The sequence below is a fragment of the Copadichromis virginalis genome, linkage group LG7 (genome assembly GCF_057382275.1).
Source record: "Copadichromis virginalis isolate Kocher_CV1m ecotype Utaka linkage group LG7, C_Virginalis_male_GT1.1, whole genome shotgun sequence".
NCBI lineage: Eukaryota > Metazoa > Chordata > Actinopteri > Cichliformes > Cichlidae > Copadichromis > Copadichromis virginalis.
Genome location: NC_140624.1, coordinates 51,447,598 through 51,463,317, shown reverse-complemented (window position 1 = coordinate 51,463,317; position 15,720 = coordinate 51,447,598). Strand labels below are relative to the sequence as shown.

The window sequence follows — 15,720 nt, the reverse complement described above, 5'->3', positions numbered from 1 at the left end:
CCAACATGTACGCCACTGCTGTGTCCCTATGATCAGTCAAATATAAAGTCTTTATTGTCAGAGTTTGTACCTGATGTGGAAAGACAGTCAAACACAGTGGAACTTGGCCAAGGTGCAGGGAGCACATTTAAGTCTTTGAACTGCTATGAACTGTGTGTCAGCAGAGCAGTTTTCGACAGACTGGGAAAGTGACTTCTCATTCTTTGAACTAGTATGATGTTCATGGCTTAATGAATGACGGGGAGAAAATTTTGATTAAAAAAATTATATAACATTGGTCAGAAATGTTGAAATTACCCTTGAATTGTCTAAAAGTACCAAACCATACTGACGTACAACAAGTAAACATATATAACTATTAGATAATTTGGTTATTAGCAAGAATTTGGCAAGAAATAAAAATAATTTTTAAAAAAGAAAAAGAAAAGAAAAAGAAAACAAGGACCGAAATAAGTGGAGCATCCTTCTCAGTCCAGCAGGTGGCGGTAATGTGCCATAATGTTAGATAGCCACCGTATCCGGAACCGGATGAAGAAGAAATCATTTTGGCGGATACGTTTGGCTGAAGTCTCCCCAAACACTGGAAGATATGGCTGCTTCCATTGACAGCTTACTGGAGGAAATCGCTGGAGTTGAAGACCCAGTTGAAGAACTTCAGAGTTTAAAAACTGCTCTGTTAGCGATTCCTGTCAGTGTCTTGAAGGACTCAATTAGAGGACAGCGTTTAGATGTCATTTTCTCTCTGCTCAACTCCAGTGACAGGTGCGTTTGGCTCTGTGCATCAGCTAAACGTTGGCGAATAACTGCTGAGTCAGTCAGTGGGTATAATATATGTATTGCTAACAGTTAGCTATATTGACACTAGGTTAACGTACAAGAAGGGTTTATTAGTTAGCCTAAAAGAGCTGCTTGAAACTGAGCTAATTGTTAGCAAGCTAACTGGTTACAGTGTTACTAATAACACAGCCCCAGCAGGACACTGTTTGACATTTAAAACACCAACCTTCATGTTTAGAGCATGTTTTTAACCACTGTGCCCTTTTTGGACAATGAAATTGCTACGGTTTTTGGTGAACTATGATTACAAACATGCTCAAAGTTAGCATTTAAACTACATGTGTTGTTTAAGTTTTTTTTTTGAATTGTAAACATGCAGCTGAACGAGTTCATCCAAGCACTGTTTTTAGATTGATTTGATTACTGTTATGTATAATCGCCATTCCCGGTCCCATCTAGTTTTTAGAAGACATTTTTAGTGTTGTAATTTTTAACCTGTAATAGCAGGAACTATTCTACGCTATACAAGGGTTTATGCTTTCCTTCAAATGACTTGTTACTGGTTTCCTTAGCTTCAAGGTTAACTGAATTTGGCCTTAAAGGTGCTTTGATACATCAAATATTTCTACACTGACAGCTGTGAATGGTATATACCATTCACTTTTCCATTTTACCATTGTCTAACACTGTACAGAATAACCGTAGTTAAAATAAAAAATAAGAAGGAGCTATATTGATTGTTAAATAAATAAATACTCACAGGACGCAGGTGGAGCTATGCGTAGACATCCTTGAACGCATCTTAATGGCCATGAGCCCTGTGCATGTGGTCCAGAACTACAGAGCGGAGCTGCAGGGGGGGTTGACTCACCCAAATGACACTGTTAAGATACTGGCCTTGGCACAGGTAGGCTGCTCGCACACATACACGCACAGAAAGTATCTTGTAAAACACTGAAAATATTAGTTAATCCCACCTTCTTGTGTCAGATTGGGAGAGTGGTGGAGGACCCTGATGCTGTTACTGAAATCCTCAACAACCACGACGTCCTCCGAGCAGCAATCCGCTGCATCGGAGAGGAGAAGATAGCTGTGGCAAAGCAGGTGATGAATAAAGCATTATAATTACACTCCTCACGTTTTATAAAGTGTCAGTGCCTGGAGTATCTGCTTTTCTTTTGTTTTATCTCAGGCGATTCAGTCCTTGTCTAAGCTCAGTCATTCCAAGCCTGGATTAGACAAATTATTCCAGACTGACCTGCTGCAAGTCATGAAGGATGTGATGGCCACAAGTGACATTATTAGATACAGAATATATGAGGTATGTTCAAACTGGGTTATAACATAGGATCAGCAACCCAATGATTTTAAATTCGATTTACTTAGTTGGAATCGGTCGACAGTATGACATTACTTACACATACTGACTTAGGTCATTTTATATATTGTATACATGTCATGTACAGAGTTCGACACTTTCATATAAATGATCTTATGAAGTTTTTTGTCCTTTCTGCTTGCAGCTGGTGGTGGAGATCTCATCTGTATCTCCCATTTCTCTCGGTTACTGTGCCAACAGCGGCCTCATTTCTCAGCTGCTCAGCGAATTAACAGGAGACGACGTATTGGTCAGGTAGTACAAACTAAGTTTGACTGCTTTTCTCCTTCTTTCATATGCATTTCGTCTTCGTTTATGCTGTTAATTTGTTGTTTTACTTTTTTACCAGGGTCACAGCTGTAGAGATGGTTACAACTCTTGCACACAGTCAGCATGGTCGGCAGTATTTGGCCCAGCAAGGTATCATGGATAAGATCTCAAACATGATCAGAGGAGCCGAGACTGACCCCTTCTCTTCCCTCTACCTTCCAGGTGAGTGTCTGTATCATCCCCACCCAAATATATATTTATCTGTCTAATACACAACAGTATAATGCAATGCCTTTTACAGTCTTATCCATACAGTTCAGCATTATTCTGCACTTTATGATGTGAGTATTACTGCTGCAGGTTTGGTGAAGTTCTTTGGGAACTTGGCCATCATGGACAGTCCACAGCAGGTTTGTGAAACCTATCCAGCTTTTCAGAACAAAGTGTTTGAGATGGCGCTTGATCCGGACCCTGTGATGATCGGCGTGGCTCTGGACACTTTGGGATTACTGGGATCTAATGTGGAGGGGAAGCAGGTCCTGCAGAAAACAGGTTAGCTCGGTATCCTTGGCTTTATGAAAGAAATTTTCTACATAACATTTTCTTATAAAAGAAAAAAAATTGAATCTGAGTGAATTTTAGTTTAAAAGTTATTCTCTTTTTTCTGACATGACTTTGAAAGGTCTTGGTCTAACAAGACTGTCTTGTATTTTTTGACCATTCTTATGGTTTGACTGTTTTCTTTTTGTTCAGGAGAAAAGTTCAAGGCTGTGTTGTCAAAAATGAGCCAGCTTGCCAGTTCTGGACCTACAGAGCTCAGAGTTCGAAGCTTGGACGCGATATCACAACTTCTCTCCCTACAGGTATTTTTCTGACATGTAAAGAAAAATCATTTTTAATAAAATAATTCTTAACAACGATACAAAAGTGCAAGTTGGTCAATTTATGCATCGCAGCCAGAGCAGCAGACAGAAGACCTTTTGGCCCTGACAGAGTCATGGTTCCACCTTTTGTCCAGCCAGCCCATGGACATGATTCGCAACATCAGCACTCAGCCCTTTCCAGAGCTGCACTGTGGAGCACTGCGGATATTCACTGTAAGCACTGTTTTTGTTTTTCACCTTCTAATATTTCCTCTTTGTGGCTCTGACCACCTGGTTACCTGTAGAAATAAAGGTCTCTATCTGATAGTGATATTTGGAGGGGGGCACAAGCGTATATTGCTCTGATATATAATATCACTGTCTTATATAATATCACTGGATGTCTGTGCATATGTGTCTGCCAGGCCATTGCCACTCAGCCATGGGGCCAGAAGCTGATGATTAACACTCCTGGATTCATGGAGTTCGTTTTGGATCGTTCAACGGGCCAGACGAAGGAGGCCAAAGATGCCAAGTTTGAACTGATTGGGGCACTTGCAGGTTCATCAACAGCAGCTGAGATCCTGGGCAGTCAGCACTACATCCGCGTGAAGTCTTACCTCAGAGAAGGACCTTACTATGTTTCAGCTGTGGCCGCAGTCAGCACCGAGGGAGCGGACTGAGTCAAATTAACAATAAACCAATTCAAATGCACTTCATGGGCTTCTAGTTGATGCTTAAGTAATGGATAAGTGGCTGAGTGATCTGCCTGTGGATTAATATAACATGCTCTGCAAACCCTACAGCATCTGGATAAAAAATTACCATGTAAAGGCTGATTAAAAGTTCTTAGAAACAAATAATTTATCTTCAGTACTTGCACGGCTAGGTTGCAGCTGCACTACATTCAATAATTATCAGTTTTTTTGGCAGAACACTAAACTCCTGATCCTTATCTTCAGTCATATTCTGTTACTGCAGTTTGCAGTACATAGATCATTGTTTATAAAATAACAAAAAGTTTCTCCATGAACCATATCGGTAACCACTAAACAAATAAACGTGTCACTTTGTTGCTATGAAGTTTTTTTTAATTACACTCAGAAAGCTTGCGTTTAAAACCAAAAAAGTTAAGAGGTTTCTAATGAAAGATTCAGCTTTGATTTCCTTTCCTCCTTTGATTGCAATGACATCAGCAAATTCTTGAGTATCTTATCTTATAGCTTGAATTCAGTCTATATTTTTCCCATAAAGCATCTGCGCACAGTAGAGGTCAAACAAGATGAACTTAATGAATGAATGAGTACTATACCAGCATACCCACGTCTTATCTATAAAGTCCCCACATAGCGTGTTATGTTAAGGTGTTTAGTTTAAGCGTCTTTGCCAATACTTAAGTAATAATTAAAGAAAACCAAACATCCACACACTTATACAATTCCACATCAGTGTATTTGGATCCAAACGATTTAAAAGGAAAAAAACTTATCTTCATCATTTTTTCCTTTCCATTTTTTCGTTTTTTTGTAATTAAAGTTTCTGTCTCGCAACTTGTGTGTTTCTTTACTTTTCATAAACTTTAATCCCCCTAATGAACATATTTTATTCCATCATTGCATACTGTATAATAATATTGGGGGATTAGTAATTTTTTAAATACTGTAATTGTTGCCTTAATACCCATGTTATGGTCCTTGATTAACTTTGTTGTTCTGCTGCTCATGTAGCACATAATGGGAACCTAAGTAAAAGCTCTGGAACCAACTAATATAACATGGGTGAGACTGAGAGGAAAAGGTTTTTTTTTTCTCCATAGCATTTCTTCTGTGCCTGTCAGTGTAAAAAAATTAATGAATAAAAATTGAGGGAACTTTCATGGGAAATGATTTAACGCCCTGGTTTAACCACAATAATCATTAAAAATTGATAATACTTAGTAGATATTCTAAGTATATATTCAGTGCAAAGGACAGAAGCTGGAAACTTTTTACTCATCTCCACCAGAGGGCAGCATTTCAGCTATTTTCATTTCTTTGTACCTTTTTCAATCTTTGCTTTTGTTTCTCTGTGAAATTTATAACGTGATGGCCGTTTGAATGAAAATCGTGGCAATTTTACAAGATTACTTTCAGTTCAATCTGGGCTATGCAGTAGCTACAAATATACTTTAATATGAAAACATATTGTTAAATGTGTTTTAGAAACCATCACGTTAAATCACAAATAAGCAAATAGGTTTTAAGTACTGCTTTCACTGAATACTGTGTCCACTTACATGTCTAAGTCATTAACCTATAAGTGTCTTATATTGCTTTTTTCTTTAGACTCTCACTATTTAAATTAAAACAATAAAAGGTAAACTGAAAAGTAACCAGTTAGTTAAGGTACAAATAAAGTAGTAAACAAGTGGTTTTATGTTGTATGCAGTATCCAAATGACATAGTGCATCTCTCTGCCAATAACCCATCAATTTAAATTTTAAACAAACTAAAAACCCAATAAATCGGAAAGTACAAGGATTTTAACATAGAAAAATTAAACCAAATGCAACAGTCGTGTTACTGTTTTAGGTTTCCTTTAGAATTTGAACTCTGCGAAGTGGAGAGTTCGAGCTCAGGGCAGTACAGTGGCTCCGCACACCAGATGGAGACCGCGATGGCACAGGGGAAAGGTCCAACTTCTCACTGAAGATAGTATCGCACCTTATGTAAGCTTTTAGACACGGAAGATAAAACCAGTGCAGTTTGTGCTAATGATAGATGTTACAGACACTGGTCGTTTTCATCCTTATCGGTGTGTCACGTCACTACAACTGTAAATACAGAGCTGGCAGAACGTGAAGTAAGCAGCTCTGTAGCTGTAGCATCTACAGCTGGAACACAGTTATGTGTTCTCGGTGACTGAGGCTGAAGCTTGCTGTGTTTGTGTGTTTGTCCCATTTTCTTAAATGCAGTATATTTGAAATACTTCCAAATTTTTCACACACACTTAAAGAGGAAAGAACGGATTTGTTTTTTGAAGTCAAAGCTCAACGTAGCCGTGGCCTTGCTTCTAGTTGGGAAAATTATTGGGAAACCTGAGAGGGATTATCACTACATCTTGCACAAATTTTCACTCAGGCTGTAGGAAAAAGTAAATTATAATTTAAATATTAGAAGCTGCTGTGATTTTTGTGTTTGTTTGTTTTAGGGTTTATGGCCATGACTCAAGAGTTAATTTGATTTTACCACATTTAACAAGAACATCTAAAGTGAGGAGATTTTTTTTATCCAAATGTGCAAAGGTTAACGTCACTTTAATGACATGATGTTCTACAAAAATCACTTTTCAACTCTATGCTGTGACTTGGGAACAGACGAAGTGCTTCGAAACTGCACCAAGACTGATTAGCAGAAGAATTTATGAGTTTTCACAAGCCACCAGCAACCACTTAAATATGTTTGGGGTTTTTTTCTAATTTATACTTTATAATATAATATTGTAGTTCATCAAATTTTTGTCTGGATGGCAGAGCGTCTTTATCTTTCCCACAGTTAGACTGTGAAACTTGTGACATCTATAATCCTGCTAAAAAAAATCACTGTTGTTCTTAATATTTTCCTCCAACAACACACACAAATTACAGAAAATCAAGATAAGATGTCTGTAGACATTTTTTTTTAAATATTATTGGCTTTTTTTCCATTCTCACAATCTTATTTTGAACATGTTTGCTTGCTGACATTAGGTCAGAGTACAAAATCCAAGTATAAGAAAGTATTAGGAGTTTTTTCAACCTACATAACAAACACTTAACACTTACTTTCACTATACTAAATACATAGCTGCTGGATTCACCTGAGATAATGAATGAGTGGAATAAGACTATATTGCAATCCAGTAATTATTTGTAGAGATCAGCCCGGCTTTAGCACGATGTTACTGTAGTCATATGCAAAAGGTTTTTGGTTGAAGTGCAAATGTTGTGTTTAATGTGCTTTGTGAAGAATGTCCATACACATTGCATACGTTCTTTTCAAGGATTGAACACACTCAAAAGCCCTCGAAGATCTTCAAAGACCATCTTCTTTCATTCTGATCTAGAATCTGTGATCAGTATTTGAAAAACAAGCTGACAAGCAAAAGCCTACAAACATTTTGCTGGACTTTACTGCCTGGCATAAATATAAAATGAATCCACATCAATTAATCTGACTTCAGTTATATTTATAAAGTGCCAGTTCACAACAACACTTACACCTGGTAATATACGAGAGAGAAACCCAACGATTCCCTGTGAGCAAGCGCTTGGTGGTATTTTCGATATCAAACCTTTACACATCTCTCCCGGTGGAATCCCTTAATCTCATGTATGCACTCTTTATCTACAGCATTAGAAATGTTTCCCCGGAGTGAGAATGACTGACTCAATCCCAAACGGCTTCAAACTCTTCAACAACCTCGTGTCACTGCCGTCCCAGTGAATCATATCACCTCACCCACGTCTTGTACATACTTGCTCCAGCTTGCGTCATCAGATAAACAAAGAAATAAATAATAAAAAACATCCAGTCAGTCAATCTTTTCTCTGTACATTAGATTTATTTATTTTTATTATTTCTTCTGGCGCTTCTGGATGTGTTGTTGAAATCATTCAGCTATGCTCTTTTTTTCTTTTTTCCCACATATCGTTTAGTGTTCATCATTAGTGACCTTCTCCTGAAGGATAAAATTATAACACAGGGACTGAAAGACATCTCGAAACAGTTTTTGGACTCAGCTAGTCTGAAGATTTCATATTCAGAGTCTTCGTGCATTTTGACCAGACTAATCATGTGTATCAATGATTGCTAAAACATAAAGCTTATCTGAAACGTCTTATCTGAAAAGCTGCACGTTAATACCTGCCAAGCTGCTGGGCTCTCATCTTTCCCCTGCTGTGCGATGGTAAAGATGGCGGGGTTTCCTCTGCATGGAGGGTGATTTTCTGCTTCAGCTCATTACACCTGAGAGAAAACTGACAGCAGGCACAAAGGAGAGAGCTCATTTGAGTGGGCATCGTCCAGTCACCATCATTAGTCTATAGATGCATATCATGTAACTGTGTCTGTGTGTGCATTTTTATACTATGACTTGACTTGTGGAAGGGGGCAAATAAATACTCTTAAATATGTCTTTTTCCATTTATGAATTTGTTATTATAATTTGTCATCTCGCTTGGCATTACTTGCTGTGGAATAACAGAGCAGCAAGAGACACAAACCCATCACCAGTGTGTTGCAGGAAAGTTAGAATTATTGAATTTATCATGGCAATGCATTCTGTATATGAAGTGGTATGGCTGGGTTCATGCAGATAATACACTATATGGATGAGGTAGGGTGTTAAATATGTATGTGGTTGTACTGTACATTAAAATGGATAATTAAATGGATAATTGTATTTCATGACATATGATAAAACAGTACTTTTGGACAGGTGTAGTTATATAATCATAGATCTAACAATATATGTATATATATATATATATATATATATATATATATATATGTTATATATATATATGTATGTTATATATATATATATGTATGTTATATATATATATATATATATATATATATATATATATATATATATATATATATATATATGTATGTTATATATATATATATATATATATATATGTATGTTATATATATATATATATATATATATATATATATATATATATATATATATATAACATACATATATATATATAACATACATATATATATATAACATACATATATATATATATAACAAAGGACCATGTATTACATAGCCATATTTATTTATAGCATCTATGTACATTTTGTAAGGTGTGATCAAAGCAGATATAGAAGATGAGCTAAACAGAGGTAGGATATAATACGCATTAGCTTCCTCCTACTCCTTTTAAAAGGGGAAATGGTCAACATTGTTTTTTATCCATGGGAATATAATGGCTTTCACTGATTTTGTGTGCATTTGTTTCAATGCGGATTAGATTAGATTGATTGATTAATTAACATATTCATTGTCTCACAACCCTCATAAAATATCTATATATCAAGCACAGCTGGGCTATTTTCCCTGCAGATGTTTACTTGTGATGCTTGAAGTGGATTTTGCTGACACTTTTTCTTCTGCACTCTGAATGCATTTCCCCCTTAAACAGTATTTTTGCTTGATTGTACCACAATTGCTTAAGATGGCAAACATCCAATAAAAACAGCAGTACAGCACAATATAAGCTTTTTTAAATAAATAAATAAATAAAAAGTCCAAGCGTTGTTCAGACTCCGTGGTCATGCTTATGTTGAAGGCTGAAATGCGCTGATCTCTTGTGTCCTTGCCTAAATGTTAATGTTCCCGTTTCAACTTGAGCTCTGTTGGAGTCTCTGAGGAGACTCAGAGCCTCCAACAGATGGTGCTAAACTCTCTCTCTCTCGCTCTCTCTCCGTCTCTGGCTCCCTCATCATCAAGAGTTGGGTGATAATTCGACAGTTATGTCCCCGCACCTCAATAAGCAGAGCTGTGATGTTCGCTGCTGCTGCAGACCTGTCCTCTCTGCGTCCCACAGTGTTTCCCACTCTACACGCTGACAGCCAAATGATTTCACTCAGCGTGTCCGTTTGAAGAGTTCATCGGGCGGTTGTCACATCGCTGGCAGCCTCTGTCTGTGCGTAGGCTGACACAAACTCACCTTCGAAATGCACCTGGATAGGTGAGAGGGGCGCGCGCGCGCGCACGGTCAAAATCACTTTTAAAGGAGCGCGTGTTTTATCTCCAGGAGTACACTCCTTTTTGGCAGATCACCCTCCGATGCAATTAATCCAGGAAGACGACTTCGCCAAGGGAGACTCAACGCCGACCACCGCAGCACTCCAGTCCGACGGCAGCGCCGGATCTCCGGCCAAAATGTGCAGTGAATGTTACGTGAATCAGTCATTTGTGAACGATGACGGGAGCGTGAACGACCACAAGCCACGGTAAGACAAGCAACAGCTCAGAGACTCCAACAAGTAGCCTCAACCGGCGAACTTCATCCATTATGTGATTGACGAGGATGAAGTTAGATCCTGTATTCATATATATATATATATATATATATATATATATATATATATATATATATATATATATATATATATTTATTTATTTATTTTTTTAAAGTATATTCACTTGCGGGTTAGTTTGGGATTTGATTCTAAAAAAAAATATCAGGAAATTTGCCTGTTGAATAATGTGACTGATGTGACGTAAACGTGTTGCATTGTTTTTCTCATCCATACACAATCTGCTCATCCGTCATCACCTGTTTTGTGTCCAGCTGTTCACCGGTGTGCTGTCTCAGCTTTCAGTGTTGGCCTATAGATGACAGATTATCTGCAGCTCATATGAATCCATTACCAGGGCTGGTGATGCCTGGTTTGACCCGTGCACGCACATGCTTTCTTAAGAACATTTGGGATGATTTTTGGCCAAAACAAAAACCATCTTCTCTTAAAAAATGGATACTGAAGCCATACAGATATATCACATGCATCCATACGTGCTGAACTATTTAAATGTAATAACACATTTTTCATGTCTTCACTTATCTTATGAGAGCTGAATGGTGAACTTTACTCCTGGGTTGTATTTGCTTAGATGGATGAGTTAAACAAAATCACAGTATCAAAATCAAAACATCCCCTTCATCAATCATGCATTAAGTTTGACAAGGTTAATGGAGGACCAAAGCTGACAGACACAGTGATGGAGATTCTGTTTTGTGCAATTCTAAGAGCCTGAAAACGTTATTCGTCTTCACACCAAACCAGGTTCACTTGCATTAATAACTACCCTGCAATGAGTCATATTTTATCAAAGGATGCAATATTTTAATTATAAAGGTGATGTGCTGACCGGCGCTGATCATTTAACAAATATTGAAAGCAAGAGTGTAATCTCACAAAAGCATCCATCCATGCTGCGACAGCCACACAGTTAAAAATATTAAGGCATAAATAACGCCGCTCACTTCACTCTGGAGTTTCTAATTCATCTCATTTCTTCAAGCGACAGAATCAGTTCATCTTCCCACATCATCTTCTCCAGCAGTAAAGGTAAAATCCCACTATGCTGTACTTAACCTTTGCATGTTACTCAGGCTTTCGGGCTGCACATTAGAGAGATGTGTCTCAGCATCTGCAGCCATTCAGAAAAACACAGCAGCTGAAGATTTTTTACTTTCTTTCCCACTGGTTGAGATCAACTTTAATCCAAGTTATGAATCTATAGTGATTCATAATCATCATTCATAATATGAATGATGTGTACTTGAAGCTGAGCCATATGTTGAACCTGGTGGTGGACAAAATACTCTTGGATATTTTGGAAAAGTGAAGTAATAGTACAACAATGTAAAAAATATACCACTACATGAACATGCCCTGAATTGAAAGAAGGCACTTTGATCCGTGTCTAAAAAGAAAGGGTATTTTTTTCCATTTCATGCAAGCATGTGTATACTCTGTTAATCTAAAGAAACAAACGCTTCTGTTAACAAAGTTAAATCTTATTAATAAAGTTGTGGAAAGTACTCAGGTCTGTCTTCTATGGTCTGTAAGCAGCACAGGAGCGACATAACCTTGAATGCATGCTAATTTCTGCTTTTAAGCCTGAATCATCACACAGCAGCAGCATTTTAGCCTGTCCCTGCTTCTGTCCCAGGATAGTGAAGAAGCCACAATGCATGGTGCTTCAGGTGAACATATGTTGGCTGGTTCTTCATTACACAAAGATTTTAGCTGCAAAGGTCATTGTTTGGGATTATCTTTACTAAAAATACAAAAATATAAACTTTACAGTACAATATAAAGTATTCATTAGGGGCATTATCCTTTTTGGTCTGATTTTCTGTAACTCCATACCCGGGCCCCGTCAACTGCACTTTTCCATCCCATGTTTACCTTCCTTGCCTCCTTTCCTTCTCCTTGTGCTTCTTGTTTCCTTTCAACATTGGCTCAACTGGCTTCCTTCACTTTTGCACAACTTTCTCTGCCTTCTGTTTCTTTACTTTTCTCCTGTCCCTCCCCCCAGCTCATCCCCAGCCCCACTCCAGACCAAAAACAGCAGCCGCAGTACTGGGGTTATCTTAGACATCTCTACTCTCAAGATGGAGCAGCTAGAGAGCGAGGTGCTTCCTCTGCCACCCCGTTTCCGCTTCAGAGACCTTCTTCTTGGGGACCAGAGCTTCCCGAATGATGACAGGTAGGCAGGAAGCTCTGCTTATAACACACAAACTTGGCTGAGACGTGGTGTTTGAGGTGGTCAGGAACCGAAAGAAGTAAGCTGAGAAGAAACTGTCAAACTTAAAATTTGTACAATTCTGACAGACGCATCAGCTCATAGACATATAACCTTTATAATGGGTGTTATAGGTAGCCTAATATTTCAGCTGTCTATACACCAGTTTAGCAATTTCTCAACATTGAATTTAGCTTCGTATTTCAGGTAATTGTCTCTTAAATTCAGCACTTTTGCTGTTTGCCTATTACTTTTAACAAATTATTTTGACTATTGACCCTTAGCTGAGCTACCTGTGTTAGCTGTTTATTGCTTTTTACTCATCTAAGTTGAGCTGTTGCAACATTTATTTGTAACTCTTAGGTTTTGGTCATATATAATTAGCTGTTTTGCTATTTGTAGTTTACTAATTTGAGTTATTTCAACATTTAGTTGTTACTTTAAGTATTATAAGTATTATAGCTAACATGCCGGCTTTTTATCCTTTCAATGCACCATTTCTTTACGTTTAGCAAACAGCTGTTTGCCCAATAAGATTGGCTATTGATCTCATTTTTGCTTTACTTTAGTGAATGATTAATGTTAGTTAGTTAACATTATTTGCTAACTAGCACTCTCTCAGCAAGCAAGTGTAACAGTTGAGTTAAACGGTGGATGTTTTTTTGTCAGAATCGGTTAGTTGTCCTACTTAGTTTTGTATCCCAAAGCAAGCAGCTGTAATCTTTAAACAAATGCTGCTTAATCCTCTTTAATGTGGACTATTTGGGGGTAAATCTAATAATAAAGAAAAGAAGACCTTGGTTTCTTTTCGCACCATTTTGTGGAGATGAATCTACTATTACTAATAACTGTGGTAATAAATTGTCAGATTAATTGATGTTGGTCAGCCTCTATAAAACGTTATGAAAGCATTAAGTGAAGTAGTGTAAAATGACGACATCTAAAAAAGAGCACACATCCATTATTCCCCCTGTTTTATTTTAAGTGGCTGCTGTTGTTGTTAATTTTTGACTCCAACTGTTTGAATTTTATGTAAGTTATTAGTGTTTTATTTGCAACAGCCCCAAGGCATATACAGGGTGAAAAAAACAAGTAAATTGAATTGAATTAAATCTCATCACAGCTCTGTTGGTCGTCCGCGCATGTTGCTTTCACTTATCAAGCGTGCTGATTGCCAGACCTTTTTTTTTTTTTATTCCTGACAAATACTGTTATTTGGAGTTTAATCCCACTTGATTCACCTCTTTGTAGTTGCTGAAAAGGCTTTGTTCATGGAGTGTTTACCAGTGTTTGCCCCCTCCAGACTTTAGCACGTAGGAGCGCAGTCTGAAGTGTTCTCTTTTTCCGGTCTAAGTGGCGTTTGTGTTTAAAAGGTGCCAGAAACGTAGCAGGATTTGCAGCGCTGTCCGTGGTGCTGAGTAAGAGGGAGGTGCATGAGAAGCTGTGGAGCAGGTGTCTGTGTACGTATTTGAAGATTGAAGAAGTTTGACTTGAAACACATTTTTCTTTTCTGCGACAACATTGCGACCTACTTCACTGTCAGAATTGAAAATGAGATCTCTCCGTCGGTCTATCTGTCTTTCCTCATCTTCTGCCTTCAGCGCTCTACTCAGCTGCAGCATCTGTGTGTGATGCTTCTGTTTTTCTGAGATCTGCTTCACTGGTTTCCATCCTGAGAATAAAAAACATTCTACTTTAGGGAATTTAGAGACCTTCTTCATTAGTTTAAGCACAAACTCAAAGAATAAGAATTAGGCACTCTTTTTTCTCTTACAGCATAACGTTTTGAAGTGAATTGACGTTCATAATTTGGGTAAGTCAGCTAAAAAGCTAAAACGTCCTCGGGATGTTTATTCAGTGCATAATCGCGTGTTCTCCAGATGGACCGCTGGAGAGGTATGATCAGATGTAATTTTAGAAGTGATAACAGCAGCAGCAAGCATTTCAGACTGTAGAGCTGTTTGTAATATTTGTCATATCTGTTTTGTTTGATGAGGAATAACAACAAGCTCTGCCAATGCTTTTAGTCAAAGATGACCTTTTCTCCAGCTGTCCTCACAGCTATCCTCGTTTTCTCTTCGAGAAAGCTCCAAACCTTTCCAGCTCCTATTTAAATGGTTTCCCGTCTTTTTTTCTGTTCTGTCCCTGCAAATGAGCGCATCTTCTGTCCTTAGGAGATAGTGTTGTTTATAGGGGACTGATGCTTCAGGTTAGCGTTCCAGTGGTCAAGTCAAGAGCTGTGTCTTGAAACCCCAAATGTCACCGGTCACATCTGTCTGGGGAATCATCCCTCACTCAAAGGTTCCTTTCTAAAGGAATCAACACTCAGTAGTGGCAACATAATTTGCCACAACTGAGTCCAATTTCAAAAATATGTCTCAGTTTGCTACATGATCAATGTGTAAAACAACAGAAAAGGTCCACTGCCCAGACTGTCTTGTGTTATATTAAAGCTTGTTTTGTCTGTAGTAGAAAATATCTAAAGTAGATATTAATTGTTTATCTATTATGTAACTTTTAAAGTAGTATAAATGGCTATGATAAAGTTATTTATTAATAGAAAAAGCTGTAAAACATGAAAATACTGTTAAACGTTCATGATCTATGCCCCCCTTTAGATTTTCCAAAGCCTTCCACTGAGCTGGATTGGAGTCTTTGCCAGACCAATTCTGGCCCCCGAGCCTTATGTTTGACTGCCCTGCCTTGACTATCCCCTACCTGATTTTTATCTAAACTTTGTGATCCTGAACACCATGAGGTGTCTTACAGGCAGAGGCTGTGATGTAAGGGTGTTCACGTGCAACTCAGAAGCCACACTGAGTGGCTGTACTGGTGTGGGCGAAAGGGGGTTCAAGAGGGATGGCCTTTCCTCCTATTTTCAAAAGCACTGACTGCTGGGGGCAAGGTCATCTATAAATTAGTACTTCAGACATCGCAAATTTAGAGGAGACAAAGAGGTGGGAGACTGAAGGGAGGGTGACTGCCAGATCAGTCCTCTTGATTTTCCTTTCATCTGCACTGCCTGTTCATTTTTCTTTTTGTAAAAGTGCATCATCTTTCTGTTTTTGTCTCAATCCACCACATCCTGCAGAGCAAAGCGAGCGTCATCACCAACTTGTGTTTAGCATGATCAGACAG

At 38.1% G+C, this 15,720-nt stretch overlaps 2 protein-coding genes across 3 annotated transcripts in view; both read left to right on the top strand.

The window, feature by feature from the left end:
* Nucleotides 1-500: 500 nt before the first annotated feature.
* On the top strand, nt 501-5,159 carry psmd5 (proteasome 26S subunit, non-ATPase 5). Its single transcript, XM_085464070.1, has 10 exons — nt 501-762; nt 1,540-1,684; nt 1,768-1,881; nt 1,970-2,098; nt 2,301-2,410; nt 2,505-2,647; nt 2,786-2,977; nt 3,179-3,288; nt 3,382-3,522; nt 3,714-5,159. The coding sequence occupies exons 1-10, from the start codon at nt 590-592 to the stop codon at nt 3,969-3,971; spliced, it is 1,515 nt and encodes a 504-aa protein (XP_085320196.1). The 5' UTR covers nt 501-589; the 3' UTR covers nt 3,972-5,159.
* Nucleotides 5,160-9,749: 4,590 nt separating this feature from the next.
* Nucleotides 9,750-15,720, top strand: part of kcnt1a (potassium sodium-activated channel subfamily T member 1a) — a 44,166-nt gene continuing 38,195 nt past the window's right edge. For both annotated transcript variants that reach the window (XM_085464069.1, XM_085464068.1), the window contains exons 1-2: nt 9,750-10,280; nt 12,376-12,546. In XM_085464069.1, the coding sequence (XP_085320195.1) occupies nt 10,114-10,280; nt 12,376-12,546 (338 nt within the window). In that variant the 5' untranslated portion in view covers nt 9,750-10,113. The remainder of the gene's footprint in view (nt 10,281-12,375; nt 12,547-15,720) is intronic.